This window comes from Giraffa tippelskirchi, chromosome 3 (genome assembly GCF_054371585.1).
Source record: "Giraffa tippelskirchi isolate mGirTip1 chromosome 3, T2T-mGirTip1v1.2.pri, whole genome shotgun sequence".
NCBI classification, from domain to species: Eukaryota; Metazoa; Chordata; class Mammalia; order Artiodactyla; family Giraffidae; genus Giraffa; species Giraffa tippelskirchi.
Genome location: NC_137277.1, coordinates 139,125,590 through 139,141,427, shown reverse-complemented (window position 1 = coordinate 139,141,427; position 15,838 = coordinate 139,125,590). Strand labels below are relative to the sequence as shown.

The following is a 15,838-nucleotide window of genomic DNA, read 5'->3' as shown; positions in this document are numbered from 1 at the left end:
AGTAATAGTATTTGACCAAAATCACCTTTATCATGTGTACATATTTCAAACTTTTTTTTTTTGCAGACCCTTTCCATATTTTGATTATTTATCTTCAACGTGCTATTTCCTTATACATATCATGTCAGCCTAGTGATTCTCTCACTGTTGGACACTTGGATTTTCTTCAGTTTGTAATAATAAATAAAAGGCAGTGATAAATGTCTTCACACAAAATATTTTTTGGATTCTTTTGAATGATTCCATTGGGATGTAATCCAAAAAGTGGTGTGTCTGGGCAGCAGGGTCTGATCATTTTACGACTTCTTCTGCTTTGCCAACTAGTCCCCCAGGAAAAAGTCCTCACTTTGAAGTGATACTCAGAAGCTCTAGGCAGATTAGTCCTGACAACTCTGCCAGCTTTATCCTCTTCAATAACTTTAGCTAATACGTATGCAGGGGTTACTTAAGTGCTGCTTCAATTTACATTTGTTGATAATTAACATCTACCTCTGCTTTATTGACTATGCCAAAGCCTTTGACTGTGGGATCACAACAAACTGTGGAAAATTCTTCAAGAGATGGGAATACCAGACCACCCGATCTGCCTCCTGAGAAATCTGTATTCAGGTCAGGAGCAACAGTTAGAACTGGACATGGATCAACAGACTGGTTCCAAATTGGGAAAGCAATACATCAGGGCTGTATATTGTCATCCTGCTTATTTAACTTATGTGCAGAGTACATCATGAGAAATGCCGGGCTGGATGAAACACAAGCTAGAATCAAGATTGCCGGGAGAAATATCAATAACCTCAGATATGCAGATGACACCACCCTTAGGGCAGAAACCAAAGAAGGACTAAAGAGCCTCTTGAAAGTAAAAGAGGAAAGTGAAAAAGTTGGCTTAAAACTCAACATTCAGAAAACTAAGATCATGACATCCTGTCCCATCACTTCATGGCAAATAGATGAGGAAACAATGGAAACAGTGACAGACTTCATTTTTGGGGGCTCCAAAATCACTGCAGATGGTGACTACAGCCATGAAATTAAAAGATGCTTGCTCCTTGGAAGAAAAGTTATGACCAACCTAGACAGCATATTAAAAAGCAGAGACATTACTTTGCCAACAAAGGTCTGTCTAGTCAAGGCTATGGCTTTTCCAGTAGTCATGTATGGATGTGAGAGTTGGACTATAAAGACAGCTGAGCGCCGAAGAATTAATGCTTTTAAACTGTGGTGTTGGAGAAGACTCTTGAGAGTCCCCTGGACTGCAAGGAGATCCAACCAGTCCATCCTAAAGGAAATCAGTCCTGAATAGTCATTGGACGGAATAGTCATTGATATTAAAGCTGAAACTCCAATACTTTGGCCACCTGATACAAAGAACTGACTCATTGGAAAAGACCCTGATGCTGGGAAAGACTGAAGGTGGGAGGAGAAGGAGACAACAGAGGATGAGGTGGTTGGATGGCATCACCAATTCAATGGACTTGAGTTTGAGTAAACTCTAGGAGTTGGTGATAGACAGGGAGGCCCGGCGTGCTGCAGTCCACGGGGTTGAAAAGTATCGGACATGACTGAGAGACTGAACTGAAATGAACTGAGTATGAGGGTAATTTTTTCCCCAAGTGTGTTGACTTTCCATAGCTCTTTTTGTTTAAACTATTTGTTCAAAACTTTTCATCACTTAGTTACTGTCTATTGGATATTCTCCTGATGGACTTTAATAATTTTCTAAAATATCTAAAGGTCAGATTTTTATCTCTTGTATCAGCTGCAAGTGTCTTTTCCATTATTTTTAAATTGTCACTGAATAGTATGTTTTTATATAATTATACTCATCTACTGCTCCCTGCTAACTTCTCTCCAAGTGGACTAATTACAGTCTTCCATTTTATTTTTTTTAATAGATAATGAGCCCCTCCCCCAACTTTTAGCTCTTTTAGCAACCCATCTGAGACATTTTCCAGTATCTGGTGAGGTACTACAGAGACAAACACGAAACAAAGACTGCAAGTTGGTAGAAGCCAATCCATCGTGTTCTTCCCTTCAAGTGGAATCATGGAAAAATTTTAAGAGAAAAAGAGGAAAATCATAAGGGACACTTCTGCTTTGGATGCTGCAACAGTAAAAATTAAATTAAAACACAGAAACAGGACTTACTGAGAAGCTCTTCAGAGGCACCAGAAAGCAGCTGATAAAACACATGGAAGTTTCTTTCACCTCTTGGCTGCTTAACAACTCGAGATTTCTCTAAAAGATCTAAAGGGAAAAAGAATCAAAATCATAATACAGTATTAATCTCACTTTCAAATACACTGTGCTTCTTTCTCTTCCCCCTCAACTTTCTTTTTCATTTTCTGTTTTGTACTAATAAAGTAATAACAGAAGCTACATTTTCAGTTCTACTTTCAGGAAGAAGCACAACTCTTAACTAAAACCACTAAATTAAACAAACCAGCTTCTGGTTGAACAATAGTGAATATGCAAAATAAGTTTAACAATATAATCAACAAGGTGATTAAAAACAACATAGCTTTCATAACAATATTCTCTTGATTTTATATATGATGACACTGCATGCATCCTAAGTTGCTTCAGTCGTGTCTGACTCCTTGCAATCCTATGGACTACCGTAGCCTGCCAGGCTCCTCTGTCCATGGGATTCTCCAGGCATGAATACCAGAGTGAGTTGCCATCCCCTCCAGGGGATCTTTCCAACCCAGTGATCAAACCCGAGTTTCCTGCATCTCCTGCATCAGCAGGAGGGTTCTTTACCACTAGCGCAACCTGATGACATTAGGTTCTTCAATATGTAGTATTACATATTACAAGTCCAAATAAGAAAATGCAGCCATTCAGTTAAGAATTCACTGAAGAGTTATAATGATGACAAATTAAATATTTTTGATATTTTATGCTAAGTGCTTTATAGACATTATTTCATTGAATCCTCCTCCTCCTTTTGTAAGGTATAACTTCACAGATGAAAAAACTGATAGTCCAAGTGCTTAAGAAGGACTTGAAATCAAGCCATCTGACCCCAGTGCTACCTGGCATAAGAGAAGCAAACCTCTTTGATCTCTTGAAGTCTTAAAGAATGAAAGGTGGTTCTCATTTAATGGAATCTGGTGTTATTTGACAGTATACTTTCATTGATGCTGGATGATTTTTTCATGCTGTAACTGACACATTATCAAATTTTCAGGAAGGGAGGGAAGCAGACAGGGAGAAAGGAAGGGACAAATACCAGCAAGCCAACCAGAAAGGCACCACTGTGGCAGAAACAGGGAGTAGCAAAGTACAACTGCAGAGAATATTCCTACCTAGAGTCCTATTTATCATTGACCAGTGATATAAAAGAAGGTCTGGATTCTGTGGTCAAAGGCCAAATTTATTTATAAAATTATGCATCAGTGATTCCATTATTGAGCACTAATTCTAGAGAACAGACAAATTCGATTTACCATCAGACTGAAATCTGAACATTATCTAAAAAATTAGTAAAGGAGAGTACAGTGTGCAATTTCACAGGGACTTTTCACTGAACTTCTTAATTTGTATTTCTGGAAACCTTACCAGCACAAGAGGAGGAGTTTAGGGAGAGTTAAAAAGTGTAGATTCAATGAACAGAGACGTCCTAGGGTGCTCCAAATACATGAGGCCATTTGTAAGAATGAAGAGATAGGTTAAGAGGATACATAAAGTTGACAGAAAGAATAAAAACATGTAAACACAAAAATCATTAAGAACAAGATGGTGCAGAGATTTCATCTTCAGCTCTCACTTGACTTGGACAACTGCCAATGCCCTCAAATCACAGATGGAGAGTAATGAAGACTTCATATTTAGCCAAAAAAACTGAAACTGAAAAGCACAAGTGAGATAAAATTCAAAAAAGGATTGTGTAATAGTCATCATCTCTAAGGACTGAACGTTTCAATCAATTAATAAATACTGACATCCAAGGCAGCAGACAGAATAAACAAAACAGGTAAGGATAAAAGTATATGACTGCACTCATCATGGACCAAGCTCCTCTGGGGTCCTAAGACCAGCACAGTTTTAGAAAAAAGAAGTCAGTGCCTGGGCAGAGTCTTCACTGAGACACTAACTAATCCTTATAGAAAATTCCTCAAGCCTAGAAGAAAGTAACTACATGAAAAACATAAACAAATGCTCCAGTTTACGTCATCCTTTCATGAAGCTCACTTACTGCTCACCCACCATAGGACCGAATTACCTGGGAATGAGCCCAGCACTGACTACACATCTGAAGACCTTCTTCCTCTGGACCTACAGCTGTCACACCTACAACTGTCTCGATCACTCTCACCACCCAAACGAAGGGCAACAGCTCTGTCTAACGTGGGCTGCCAACACCCTTGAGAGCGAGAGCAGAAAGTGGGGATGAGAAAGGCTGAATGACCATGTGCCCTTCACCTGTGAAAGCCCCCCAAACCCAGGCTCTCCCCATAGCACCAAGAATCCCACCACGCTGCACAAGCACTGGAAGCCTGCTGCCCTCGCCTCACGGGGCACCTCACTGATGATGACAAACAATTGTTCAGCGCCACTCACCCAGTTACACTCCACAAGCAAACTGTACTACTTACTTCAAGACATGAAATCAACTTCAGAACCCATGACAGGGACACACTGTGCAACAGCAACACGGCCAGCCTCATGTTTGGCACTTTTTGAAAAAATGCTCACACACAGTGGGGAGCTTAAAAACAGTGATGGCTGTACGATTCAGCAGATAACAGTCACCAAGTTAATGAATGATATCCGCTTATGCAGTGTGGAAAGGAATGCTGGCCAGTGCACTCCTTGTACCACACATCCTGATATAATCAGTGATCACTATCACATTCAAATCTGAAACATAATATAACATGCCTTTAAAAAGAAAAGCACAGCCTTTAAAAAGAAAAGCGCAGGAGGGGAAGTACAAGGAAACTTTCACTGACCTTTTGCTCCACATTCAGTACTTCTCATTATCATACCTCCTCTGAGGTTGGTTTTACAAGCCCCATTTTGTAGATGAGAAAAACGAAGCAACACATTGTTACTAAGTGACTGAGCCAGAATGCAAAGCTTTAGGAGACTAAGGTATCCTGCTTATGCGTTTTATAATTTTCCTTCAAACAGAATGCTAAATCTATAAACACTTGGAAAGGCTGAGGCTATTCTTCACAAAAAATGTTTGACTTCACCTAAGCAACTTGATCACAAAGTGAGGAGCTTTTTACTACAACCAGTTAAGGGTTTTACCACGTAAAATGCTTTGTCGATTACCCCAGAGTCTCTTATTTCTTTATGACTTTTCTTTAAATTATAAGCTTTTAGGGGGAAAAGTAATCAGGGAAAATGTTTGCTCCCAAATTACTTGCTAGTGTTTAAAACCATTCCCTATTCTATTTCTTAAATGTGCGTGCACCAACATAACCTAAGAGTATGCTGCTGCTACTGCTAAGTCGCTTCAGTTGTGTCCGACTCTGTGTGACCCCATAGACAGCAGCCCACCAGGCTCCGCCATCCCTGGGATTCTCCAGGCAAGAACACTGGAGTGGGTTGCCATTTCCTTCTCCAATGCATGAAAGTGAAAAGTGAAAGTGAAGTCGCTCAGTCGTCTCTGACTCCTAGCGACCCCATGGACTGCAGCCCACCAGGCTCCTCCATCCATGGGATTCTCCAGGCAAGAGTACTGGAGTGGGATGCCATTGCCTTCTCCTAAGAGTATGAAGCTATATCAAATAATTACTCAAATAAATTCAATTCACTCTAAGGACTTGCCATCTGAACATTTAAATTTATTTAAGTGTTCCCCTGACTTAACGCAATGCAAAACACTGGCACGGCCTCTTCTTTTGTTTTAGATGCTTCTGCCACCACTGACTGCACCTCTGCTAACAAAACTTAATAAAAAGGAGTACAGGATACACCAGATATTTAATAGAGGAGACAGTATAATAATCTCCATATATTCATAATAAAAAGGAGTACAGGATACACCAGATATTTAATAGAGGAGACAGTATAATAATCTCCATATATTCCAATGAAGCTACATTCCTCTCTCAAGACATAAATCTAAGTTCATATTAAATTTGATATAAGTGAAAGTGTTAGTCACTCAGTCATGTCCGACTGTTTACGATCCCATGGACCATCGCCCACCAGGCTTTTCTGTCCATGGGATTTCCCAGGCAAGAATACTGGAGTGGGTAGCCAATCCCTTCTCCAGGAAATCTTCCTAACTTAGGGATCGAATTCACATCTCCTGCACTACAGGCAGATTCTTTACCATCTGAGCCACTAGGGAAGCTCATTTGATATTTGATATAAATTTAAATTTAAAGGGAAGAAAGAAACCTATGAAGACATTCTAAAGGGGAAAAGCAATGGGAAGGAACAAAGAAATTCTGGAATTAGAACTTCCCCCCTGACTCCACCATGATACTGACACCTGACTATTAACAGCACCAGACCAACACTGAGGGGCTTTCTTAGTTTTGACTAATTACTTGCTAGTTCATAGCTGATACATGTGCCTAGCACTGAGACAACCTTCCTAAGGCACAAGAAATGAAAGAAGTAAAATGTCCATGTTTGCACCTGTTAAAGAAGAAAGTCTTTTAATAAGCCAAGGAATAAAAGAACAAGTAGTGGTTTCAAAGAAGAAAAAAATTTCGCATTACTTGGAGCATAACAGATGAAGGATTAGACAGCAGGATCAAAGTTTCTTTAGGTATAATCTCTCTTCTTGGAAAAAAAAGAAAAAGAAATGGTCCAAGATCTTGATTAAAGCTTATAGAAGAATCAGCTTTGCCTGTTTTGCTTGTAAGGCAGGAACGACAACGAGCCCTGCTCCTCTCCAAATACACACTACAAAAAAAAGTGAGTGGCACTGAGGACTTCCCAGGTGGCACAGTGGTAAAGAATCTGCCTGCCAATGCAGGAAACACAAGAGACACAGGTTCAATCCCTGGGTCAGGAAGATCCCCTGGAATAGGAAATGGTAACCCACTCCACTATTCTTGCCTAGAAAATTTCATGGGCAGAGAAGCTTGGTGGGCTACAGACCATAGGGTCACAAAGAGTCAGACATGACAGAGCAAACGCACATGCATGCACGCATGCGTGCACACGCGTGCACGCGCACACACACACACACACGCACACACACACACGGCTTTTCCAACGGATCTATGTCCCTTCCCTAATGTGAAATGATACAGTTAGCGGTAATCAAGGGCCTGCCACCTAAGTAACATTTATCTCCATATGGACTCTGCTGCCTTGGATCATCATCCCTGAAGAAAAAATGTCAAATAACCAGTGAGTTACTGGGCACAACTGATGGTAATTTCAATGAAAAACTTGGATTATGAACAAATGTTTGCTCATACATTGGGTTATATATTCTAAAATCAACTCTACAGTGTATTTTTGGAAATACACAACATAACCCTCAAGATCGACAATTAGGAAGTTTCACTAAAGACAAGCTTTAAAGTAAAAAGATGGGGCAAATATCTTCTTACAAATCACTCCCTGTGCCCATGTATTGTAAAAGAAAGCAGACATGAGTGCTCACCCCAGGGTTCTCTCTCAGCCCAGGTCTCACACAGACCTCTGCATGGCTACATGTCCCAGACTTTGAGAGCCCTCAAACACCTGGCATGACAATTTTTCCCATACCTCCACCTCCATGCAGCATTTTCATTTTTAAGAAATCAGCTTAAAGTTCTAACTCAAAAGTCAGAATCCTAAAGTGATAAATCAGTACCAAAGATAGCTGGACATGTTGCATTAAAAGTTGTGAAAGGGCTGTCAGTGTCTACACATAAAAAACCAACTTGGGGTTTGAAACACTAAGAAAATGTGCCTTATTATCTACCTAATTAACCATGGGGTTTTTACTAGAATCTGGTTCCATATATATAGCACTTAACGCATTTTCACCATGGATTTTTTTCTAATACAAATTTAAAGTTTATCTAATAACTGAGAAATTACTCATGTGGCTATGTATCTGAATCTAAAATTTGATGCCCAACCCTGAAATAAAATTAATGAAATATCTAGTCCACAATATCTTATTATTATACACACAATTCTAATAAATCCCAATTCATTTCCTAATCTGAGGTTAATTTAGACATGTGAACATCTGATTTATTCTCTAGTATTGGTATGTAGTCTTATTTCACGATAAACATGCAGTCTTTTCTTTTCATGGTAAACATATTTTTATATAAGAAAGAATACCAAAGTAAAAATGAGACAGAGCATCTCCTTTTATATAAAGCCATCCATTACAGAGGAACAGAAATGCTCTCTGAAATTTCAGCTTTATTGCTACAGATACTTCACAATCAATGGTGGATTATTTCTATCTTCTGTAGGGGTATTAAATGTCAGAGTGCTAAAAAAGCCCAGCCTTGAATTATAAACTAGGTGATGTACTGCCTCAGTTTTTTGATGAATTTTGACCCTAAAGAAGACAGATCAAAAACAGACCCTATTTATTTATAAAAACAGACCTTGATGAATAGTCGCTAGCTGTTGAAAACTGATTCACGTACAGGAAAGTCCCCAATTCCACCTTAATACATAACACACACACACACACATCCAAGAAAACAAAGCAGATTCAAGTTTCCTTTAGGAAGTGTTGTAACAAGCAGTTCTGCTCCCAATCACCCACTCATCATCAATTAAGCCAAAGGTATAATGTAAAAAGAAGAAAAAAGCTATAAATCTCAAACAATTTAAAAAGAGTAAAATTATATTCCATATGCTACAAAATGGCATGAGTGCGCCATACATATGGATTAAACAGCATGCCATGAGATAGCACATGAATTAATTGCACCAAAAATTCAAAAGAAATGTAAAAGAAAAGGAATTCAAAGCAATTCCTTCTACCTAACCTCCCCCCCATCTTTCCCGTGAGTAAGGCGGACATTTATTCCTGCTTTCTGAGTCCATGTGGAAGGATTTTCTGCGATTAACTCCCCAGCCCCGCAGACCCTTAACTCACTCCTCCGCTTGGCAGGAGGAAATACACCTCTGAGCAGCGATGTTTGGAGAATGGGCATATGTACACTGCTCAGCCCTCTGGCTCCCTACACTGTGCACATTCAGCTCCACTCCCCAGGGGCTGCTCAGCGTCATCGATACCTGCCCACCTGCCAGAGGACTACTAGCACCCCTCTTGGTGATAAATCACTTTCTTCAACCTTGCCTCTACAATAATAAAGCTGCCTTCTCTCCAGCTTGATTCCTATGCCTATCTCTCATGTGTTTCCAAACTGTGTGGGGAAAGCACATTACCTATTAGACCTCTGTCTTAGTTTTACTTTCAGCTGCACAGCAAAGGCCCCAAAACCTACCAGCTTAGACCAATATCATTTATTAATTCATGAGTCTGAGAGTTAGCTTTGTAGTTCTTCTGATCTAACGCAGGTTGGCCGGCAGCTGGCTGACCTAAGATGCTCTCAACTCATACGTCTGCTGGTTCACTCCATGTGTCTGTCATCATCCAGCTGACTCACCCAGGTTCATGCACATGAAGGTGATGAGAGAGTTCCCCAGAGAAGCAAGAGAGGACAAGTCCCAGCACAGAACCAACTTTCAAGTCTGTCATTGCACCATATTTGTGAATTGTTCCACTGACCAAAACAAATCTCACGGCCAAGGCTTATGTCATTGAGAGAAGGGACTACTGCAGAGGGTGGATCCAAGCTAAAAAATTGTGGCCATTTCTGTAAACGATCTATTGGGTTTAGGCTATTTAAAATAAAATGGTCACCAACTCTTTCCACACTCTTTCCACTGAGAGGTGGAATCCACATCCCCCAGCACTGAAACTGAGCAAACTTGTGCCTACGTGGACGTAAGAGAGTCAAGTAACACTGTACGATTTCCCAGGTTCCTCAGGCTTCTTCCTGGTTCTTTCAGAACATGGTCTGTCAGTATGTTCCCTTTTGGGGCACTCCCTCTCAGAACCTAGCCGGCCTGCTGTGAGAAGCCCAAACCACGCACGGCCACATGTAGATGGCTCTCAGTCTAGCTGAGCCCAGTCCTTGAATCATCCCAGCCCAGGAGCCTGACATGTGAATGACAAAGACTCCAGAGGACTAGGACCCCCACCATTTGTGTAAGTCTTCCCCAACACTGGGGAAGTCCATGCAGCTGAAGCTCCTTATGCTGTGGTGACAAGCCAGCTCTGCTGACTCCATCTGAATTCTTGACCCACAGAATCCAAAAGCACATGATAGGGCATTGTTTTACACTCCACTAAGCCTGGAGTGGTTTACTGGGCAGTAATCATAACTGGACCACACACCAACTTCAACATTTGCTTTCATTCATAATCACAGCATTGCATTACTTCTTTCAAGCTGAACAGACATCAGCAACACAGGAAGTTTGATTACCAACAACTCTGTTAGCCTTTTTGGGATTTAGAATTAGATTAGAACAGAATTAGCATAGAATTTTCAGATAAAATTATCCAATGAAGAAGCAGCTTTATTATTCAATAAATTTCTCTATGTCAAATTGTACTTGTAACACTAGGTACTTACATGATTAGTTAATTCAACAATTATATAATAGACATCAGACACTATTTTAGTTACTGTCATTCAGCAATCATACAAACTAAGTCTCTGTTATTACAGGGTATATACTGGTCTGGGAGCTAGAGACCATCAACAAATGAGTATAACGAAAAGCAGCTAACATTTACTGAGTGCTTACTACATGCCAGGCCCTGTTACAAGCGCTTTGGATGTGAACAAATTATTCACAACTCATCACAATTCTATGACATCAACACTATTACTCTCATTTCAAAGATAAAGAAATGAAGGCATAGAGAATTAAGTAACTTGTCTTTTTGTTTAGACATCGGCACCCACATGATCAATCACTGAGAGCTGCATGAGTAAGCTCATGGATTTGCCCCAAACAATAGAGCAGGAAAGCACAGAGCCTGCCTGTATTTAACCAACTCTATCCTCGTCTCCAGCATTTACTGAGCACCTACTGTGTGACAGGTATCACCCTAGGCTCCTAATACATTGGTGAACAGCACAGTCTTGTCTCCCGTTCTTACAGTTCTCTCAGGTATATACGCACACTTGAAATCTTGAGGCTTCTTCTTAGTATTGGATTACCAAAAAGTTCGTTCAGGTTTTCCTGTTAAGATCTTATGGAAAAACCCAAATGAACTTTTTGGCCTACCCAATACATCTGTATGCTATTCTTCTTTTAGGAAATAAAATCCCTTGAGACTTGTACCATATTTTCTGCATAGTCTGAATTGCCTTTTAGTGCCATAACTATAAACAAGTATCTATGACTATTAATAAAAGCAACAGGTTTCCAAACATTTTAAGTTCATAACATTAGGTCCAAAATCCTCAAATGTAAATGTATAAATTTTATGAGATCAAAAGTATTAACAAAATAGGAGAAACAGTACTTTACATCAGCCAAAAATCTGGATATGCATCCATATTTTATCTTCTCTACTGAAGTAAATGTTTGCCATTTTCTATTTTTGTAACACCTGTCTCCTAATGACATTAATCTCAGAAACACACAGCTTTCAAATGAGTTGAAAACAAGTTTTACAGCACACCTCTCTTAGAAAGAGTAAGTTACTGGGCTTTTTCCTCCCACTTCCTGGGTACACAATGGGCTCGAGTGATCCTATGACTTTTTCAAGGTAATAATTACAGCCAAAGCAACTTACACTTTTACTAGCTGGCAGCTAACAAAGCAAGCAATATTGATTTCCTGCTGCTGCTGCTGCTGCTCCTACAAAATGGCAAATCTTTTCTTCTTTTAACTAAGGTCATGGCATCCAGTCCCATCACTTCATGGCAAACAGATGGGGAAACAGTGGAAACAGTGGCTGACTTTATTTTTGGGGGCTCCAAAATCCCTGCAGATGATGACTGCGGCCATGAAATTAAAAGACACTTACTCCTTGCAAGAAAAGCTATGACCAAACTAGACAGCATATTAAAAAGCAGAGACATTACTTTGCCAACAAAGGTCCAAAAAGTCAAAGTTATGGTTTTTCCAGTAGTCACGTACGGATGTATGAAGAAAGCTGAATGCCGAAGAATTGATGCTTTTGAACTGTGGTGTTGGAGAGGACTCTTGAAAATCCCTTGGACTGCAAGGAGATCCAACCAGTCCATCCTAAAGGAAATCAGTCCTGAATAATCATTGGAAGGACTGATGTTGAAGCTGAAACTCCAATACTTTGGCCACCTGATGCAAAGAGCTGACTCATTTGGAAAGACCCTGATGCTGGGAAAGATTAAGGGCAGGAGGAGAAGGGGACGACGGAGGATAGTTGGATGGCATCACCGACTCAATGGACGTGAGTTTGGGTAAACTCCAGGAGTTGGTGATGGACAGGCAGGCCTGGCATGCTGCGGTCCATGGGGTCACAAAGAGTCGGACACAACTGAGCGACTGAACTGAACAAAATGGCAAATCTTGTCTTTTTTTCTGGGTATAAGAAGCTAACTTTTGGCAGCTTGGTGAGAACAAGAGTGGGTTTACCCATGACTTTATACCCCCTTAAGACAGCAGGCAGCAGCTCCCTGTGGCCACCTATGAGTCAGTCCTCTGTCTATACTGGGTGAAATTTCCTGCTCTCACCACTAATGTTTCCTTCTCCTTTCCAAAGCAAAGGATACTGTAAAATACCAGGGTGTTCCCACTACCACAAATTTCAATATAATTTCATTGTGGGAACAAATGGTAACAGAGACCATTTGAAATCCATTCATGATGATATATTAATCTTCATTGGAAATGAACTGAGTGTTTACTATTTATTCTCCATGGATACTGCAAGAACTAGGGACAGGAAGACATTTCTGTTTGAAATTTGAAACTTCAAAATGTAAAACCCAAGTGATTTTCTAATACTTGTAATCTAAGTCATCCTTAAATATTTTCCTAGAGTCCTCAAGAGTAACATAGGCTCAATCATCTCAGAATGTTCTATAATAAAGACAGTTCATTTATTCTCATTTTAAAAATAGTGTGCTATTCAATTAATAACTAGAGCTAATTTCTCTTATAAAATGCAAGTGCTATAAATGTGTTATAACTATCTTTCAGAATAAAAGTTAATCATTTCTTAAAATGGTGGTCTTAAAATTGAGGCTACCTTTTCCTGTACAGCTCTCACCAACTGGCACACACTGTGAAGGAAGCTTGCCTAACAAACTTGGCAGGGTTATAATCATTTGCTTTTGGTGGCATCATAAATGGTTTGCATGAGTACTTCTGCGTCCTTATTTGACATTTAAAATCATCTAACATAAGTAGCACCACCCTAGCCAATTTCACTTCAGATTAAAACTTCCTCTTCAAGATGTTTCCCCAGTAACAATACATTTTTGCAAATATGGATAATCCCAATGGATGGTACACAAACTAAATTAAAAAATCAAATTATTTAAAAACTACAAATGGTAGAAATGGGAAGAACCATGGAATTCATCCAAGTCAATTCTATTGTTTCCAAGATGAAGAAACTCTAGCCCTAGAAGTTTACTCCATGAGCTGTGGTTTTAAATGCTTTTAAAAAATTCAGCTGCACGGTGTGCCCAAATTCTAAAAACACTCACTTTGGAATCAAATGGCATTCCTCTGGTTCTAGAGTTTGTCAGGAAGATCTCAGAGGCCACCTGGGGGTCTAGGGGTTCTGGCAACTCATATCCTCTTTAACCAGATCAGGCTTTGTTTTATCTGTTTCATATTTGGAGTAAAATTTCATCTGGAGAAAGAATGCCACTACTATAACAAAAAGCAGTGCTTCCGATATCTGAGCCAATTTGCTTTTTGTCTAGTACAGGCTTAGACTGCTTTCATTCTAACAATCTCAATAGCATCTTAGGGCAGTGAAGAGCCAGGGGAAGGTGGGTGGTGGGGTGGCTCAGCAGTGTGGCCCTCAAAAAAACAAGAGGGTAGCCAGGCTGTGGCTCCCACTGGATGGGCACAAGCCCTGAGTTGTCGTCTTACACGTCCCAAACGAATCAGATGAAATCGACATGAGCAGAGACATTAGGACAGTTCCAAAGCGTGGATGAAGGGGCCTCACTGACAACAGGTACTGACCACTGTGTCCCCCGAGAAAACTGCACCTGGGGCTGTTGAGTAGACTTGACCTGATTTTGTTCCTTTTTTTCACCTTTGACAGAAAATGTTTCACTACAATCACAAATCACGACTAAAGAAAACTAAATAAATCTGTTTCTACCTAACAGGTGTATCACATTTTGATTATCTAAATACACTAAAGACAAAATTTCTTAAAACCTGAAGAACAGGTTTTTCTCATCCTATCAGATAAATGTTATCCCAAAAGTTATTAAAGTCAATTATTATTTATGTTTTCTTTTAACCATAATTTTGTTAAAGAAAACAACTGTTGAAGAATCTTTTTTATTACTGGATTGGCTATAGAATATAAAATACAGTTGAGCTAATATTTATTTCTTTAGAAGACTTCTAAAAAGTTTCTCAAAGGCAAAGACTCTCATCTTTTAAAAAAGACTTGGAAATTAAATATTATAAAAACAATCTAAAATGCATAGGTTAAAAATCTTAAGTGTAAGAACAGGAAATGTATCCTTACAGCTATTTCTTAAAGATCAAAGTATCTAAACTATTCTATTAATATATTAATATATATTTTACTACTCTGAACTTCTTTAAAATACTCACAGTTACTTATCACTCCTCCCAGTGGATCACCTTTAAAGTCAAATTCAATATCCATATATTTGCCCTGTAAAAGAAAGAATTTGTGAGTTAAGTTCATCTCAAAATATTCAGTCTGTATCTTAAAACATAGCATAATAAGCCCTTTATACATTGGTTTAAATGTAATTAAGAATGACATAGTTTATATAACCATGATACAAAACAACATGCCTCCATACATAACTCATACTAAATACTCCATTAGCTCAAACTGAACGTATCTCATTGCTAATTTAAGAATACATCTTCTCAGCCATCATAAGACTTTTCCATTTCAGATACGTGCTTCAAAGCTCTCAATGGTATGTGTATTCAATCCAAAAATGAAAACCAGAAAAAATAAGTATTTCTTGCATATGCACTAGCTAGGAATATAAATTACTTCAGTTTTATAGGCAAAGTATGTTTTAAGCCATGACTAGACATTTCAGACATACTGGATGGTGGATAAAATGGAACACTTCCAGTTCTGTTTTTACATCTACTCAAATCAAACGCTGGAGAAGGCAATGGCAACCCACTCCAGTGTTCTTGCCTGGAGAATCCCAGGGACAGGGGAGCCTGGTGGGCTATTGTCTCTGGGGTCGCACAGGGTCGGACACGACTGAAGCGACTTAGCAGCAGCAGCAAATCAAACGCACGATTATGTGGTGTGACCACCTCAGAATCAAAGGCTGATCATTATTACTCTTTTTGGCTTTTGATCTAGATTACACAGCAATATATAACCCATGTTCGTATTACACTATATAGATGGAATCTCTAAACACACAGGAATATACGTGGAGTCTCTCATACTGTGGTTGGTAGAGAAGAATCTCCAATCATCTGGTCAAAGAGTAACAAATGTATCAGAATAACCCTGACAGCCGTTTTTTGTTTGGAAAAGCATGTGTTGATCTGATAAGTAGTCTGGTTTTGTTTCATGTTCTACCTTAGTCAGATCTATGGTTTATAAATAATTCTCCCAGAGAATTAATTTAATTCTGTTTTTCAAAATAATGGTAAAGGAGAAGAAACACGATCACATGGCACA

The 15,838-nt window shown here is 39.3% G+C and overlaps 1 protein-coding gene across 15 annotated transcripts in view; it reads right to left on the bottom strand.

Annotated features, from left to right (window-relative positions):
- The window catches only part of MYO1B (myosin IB), a 190,905-nt gene that overhangs the window by 57,117 nt on the left and 117,950 nt on the right, over window positions 1–15,838 (bottom strand). For all 15 annotated transcript variants that reach the window (XM_081581388.1, XM_081581391.1, XM_081581387.1 and 12 more), the window contains 2 exons: window positions 14,764–14,827; window positions 2,149–2,247 (listed from right to left, as the gene is read on the bottom strand). In XM_081581388.1, coding sequence (XP_081437514.1) covers window positions 2,149–2,247; window positions 14,764–14,827 — 163 coding nt within the window. The remainder of the gene's footprint in view (window positions 1–2,148; window positions 2,248–14,763; window positions 14,828–15,838) is intronic.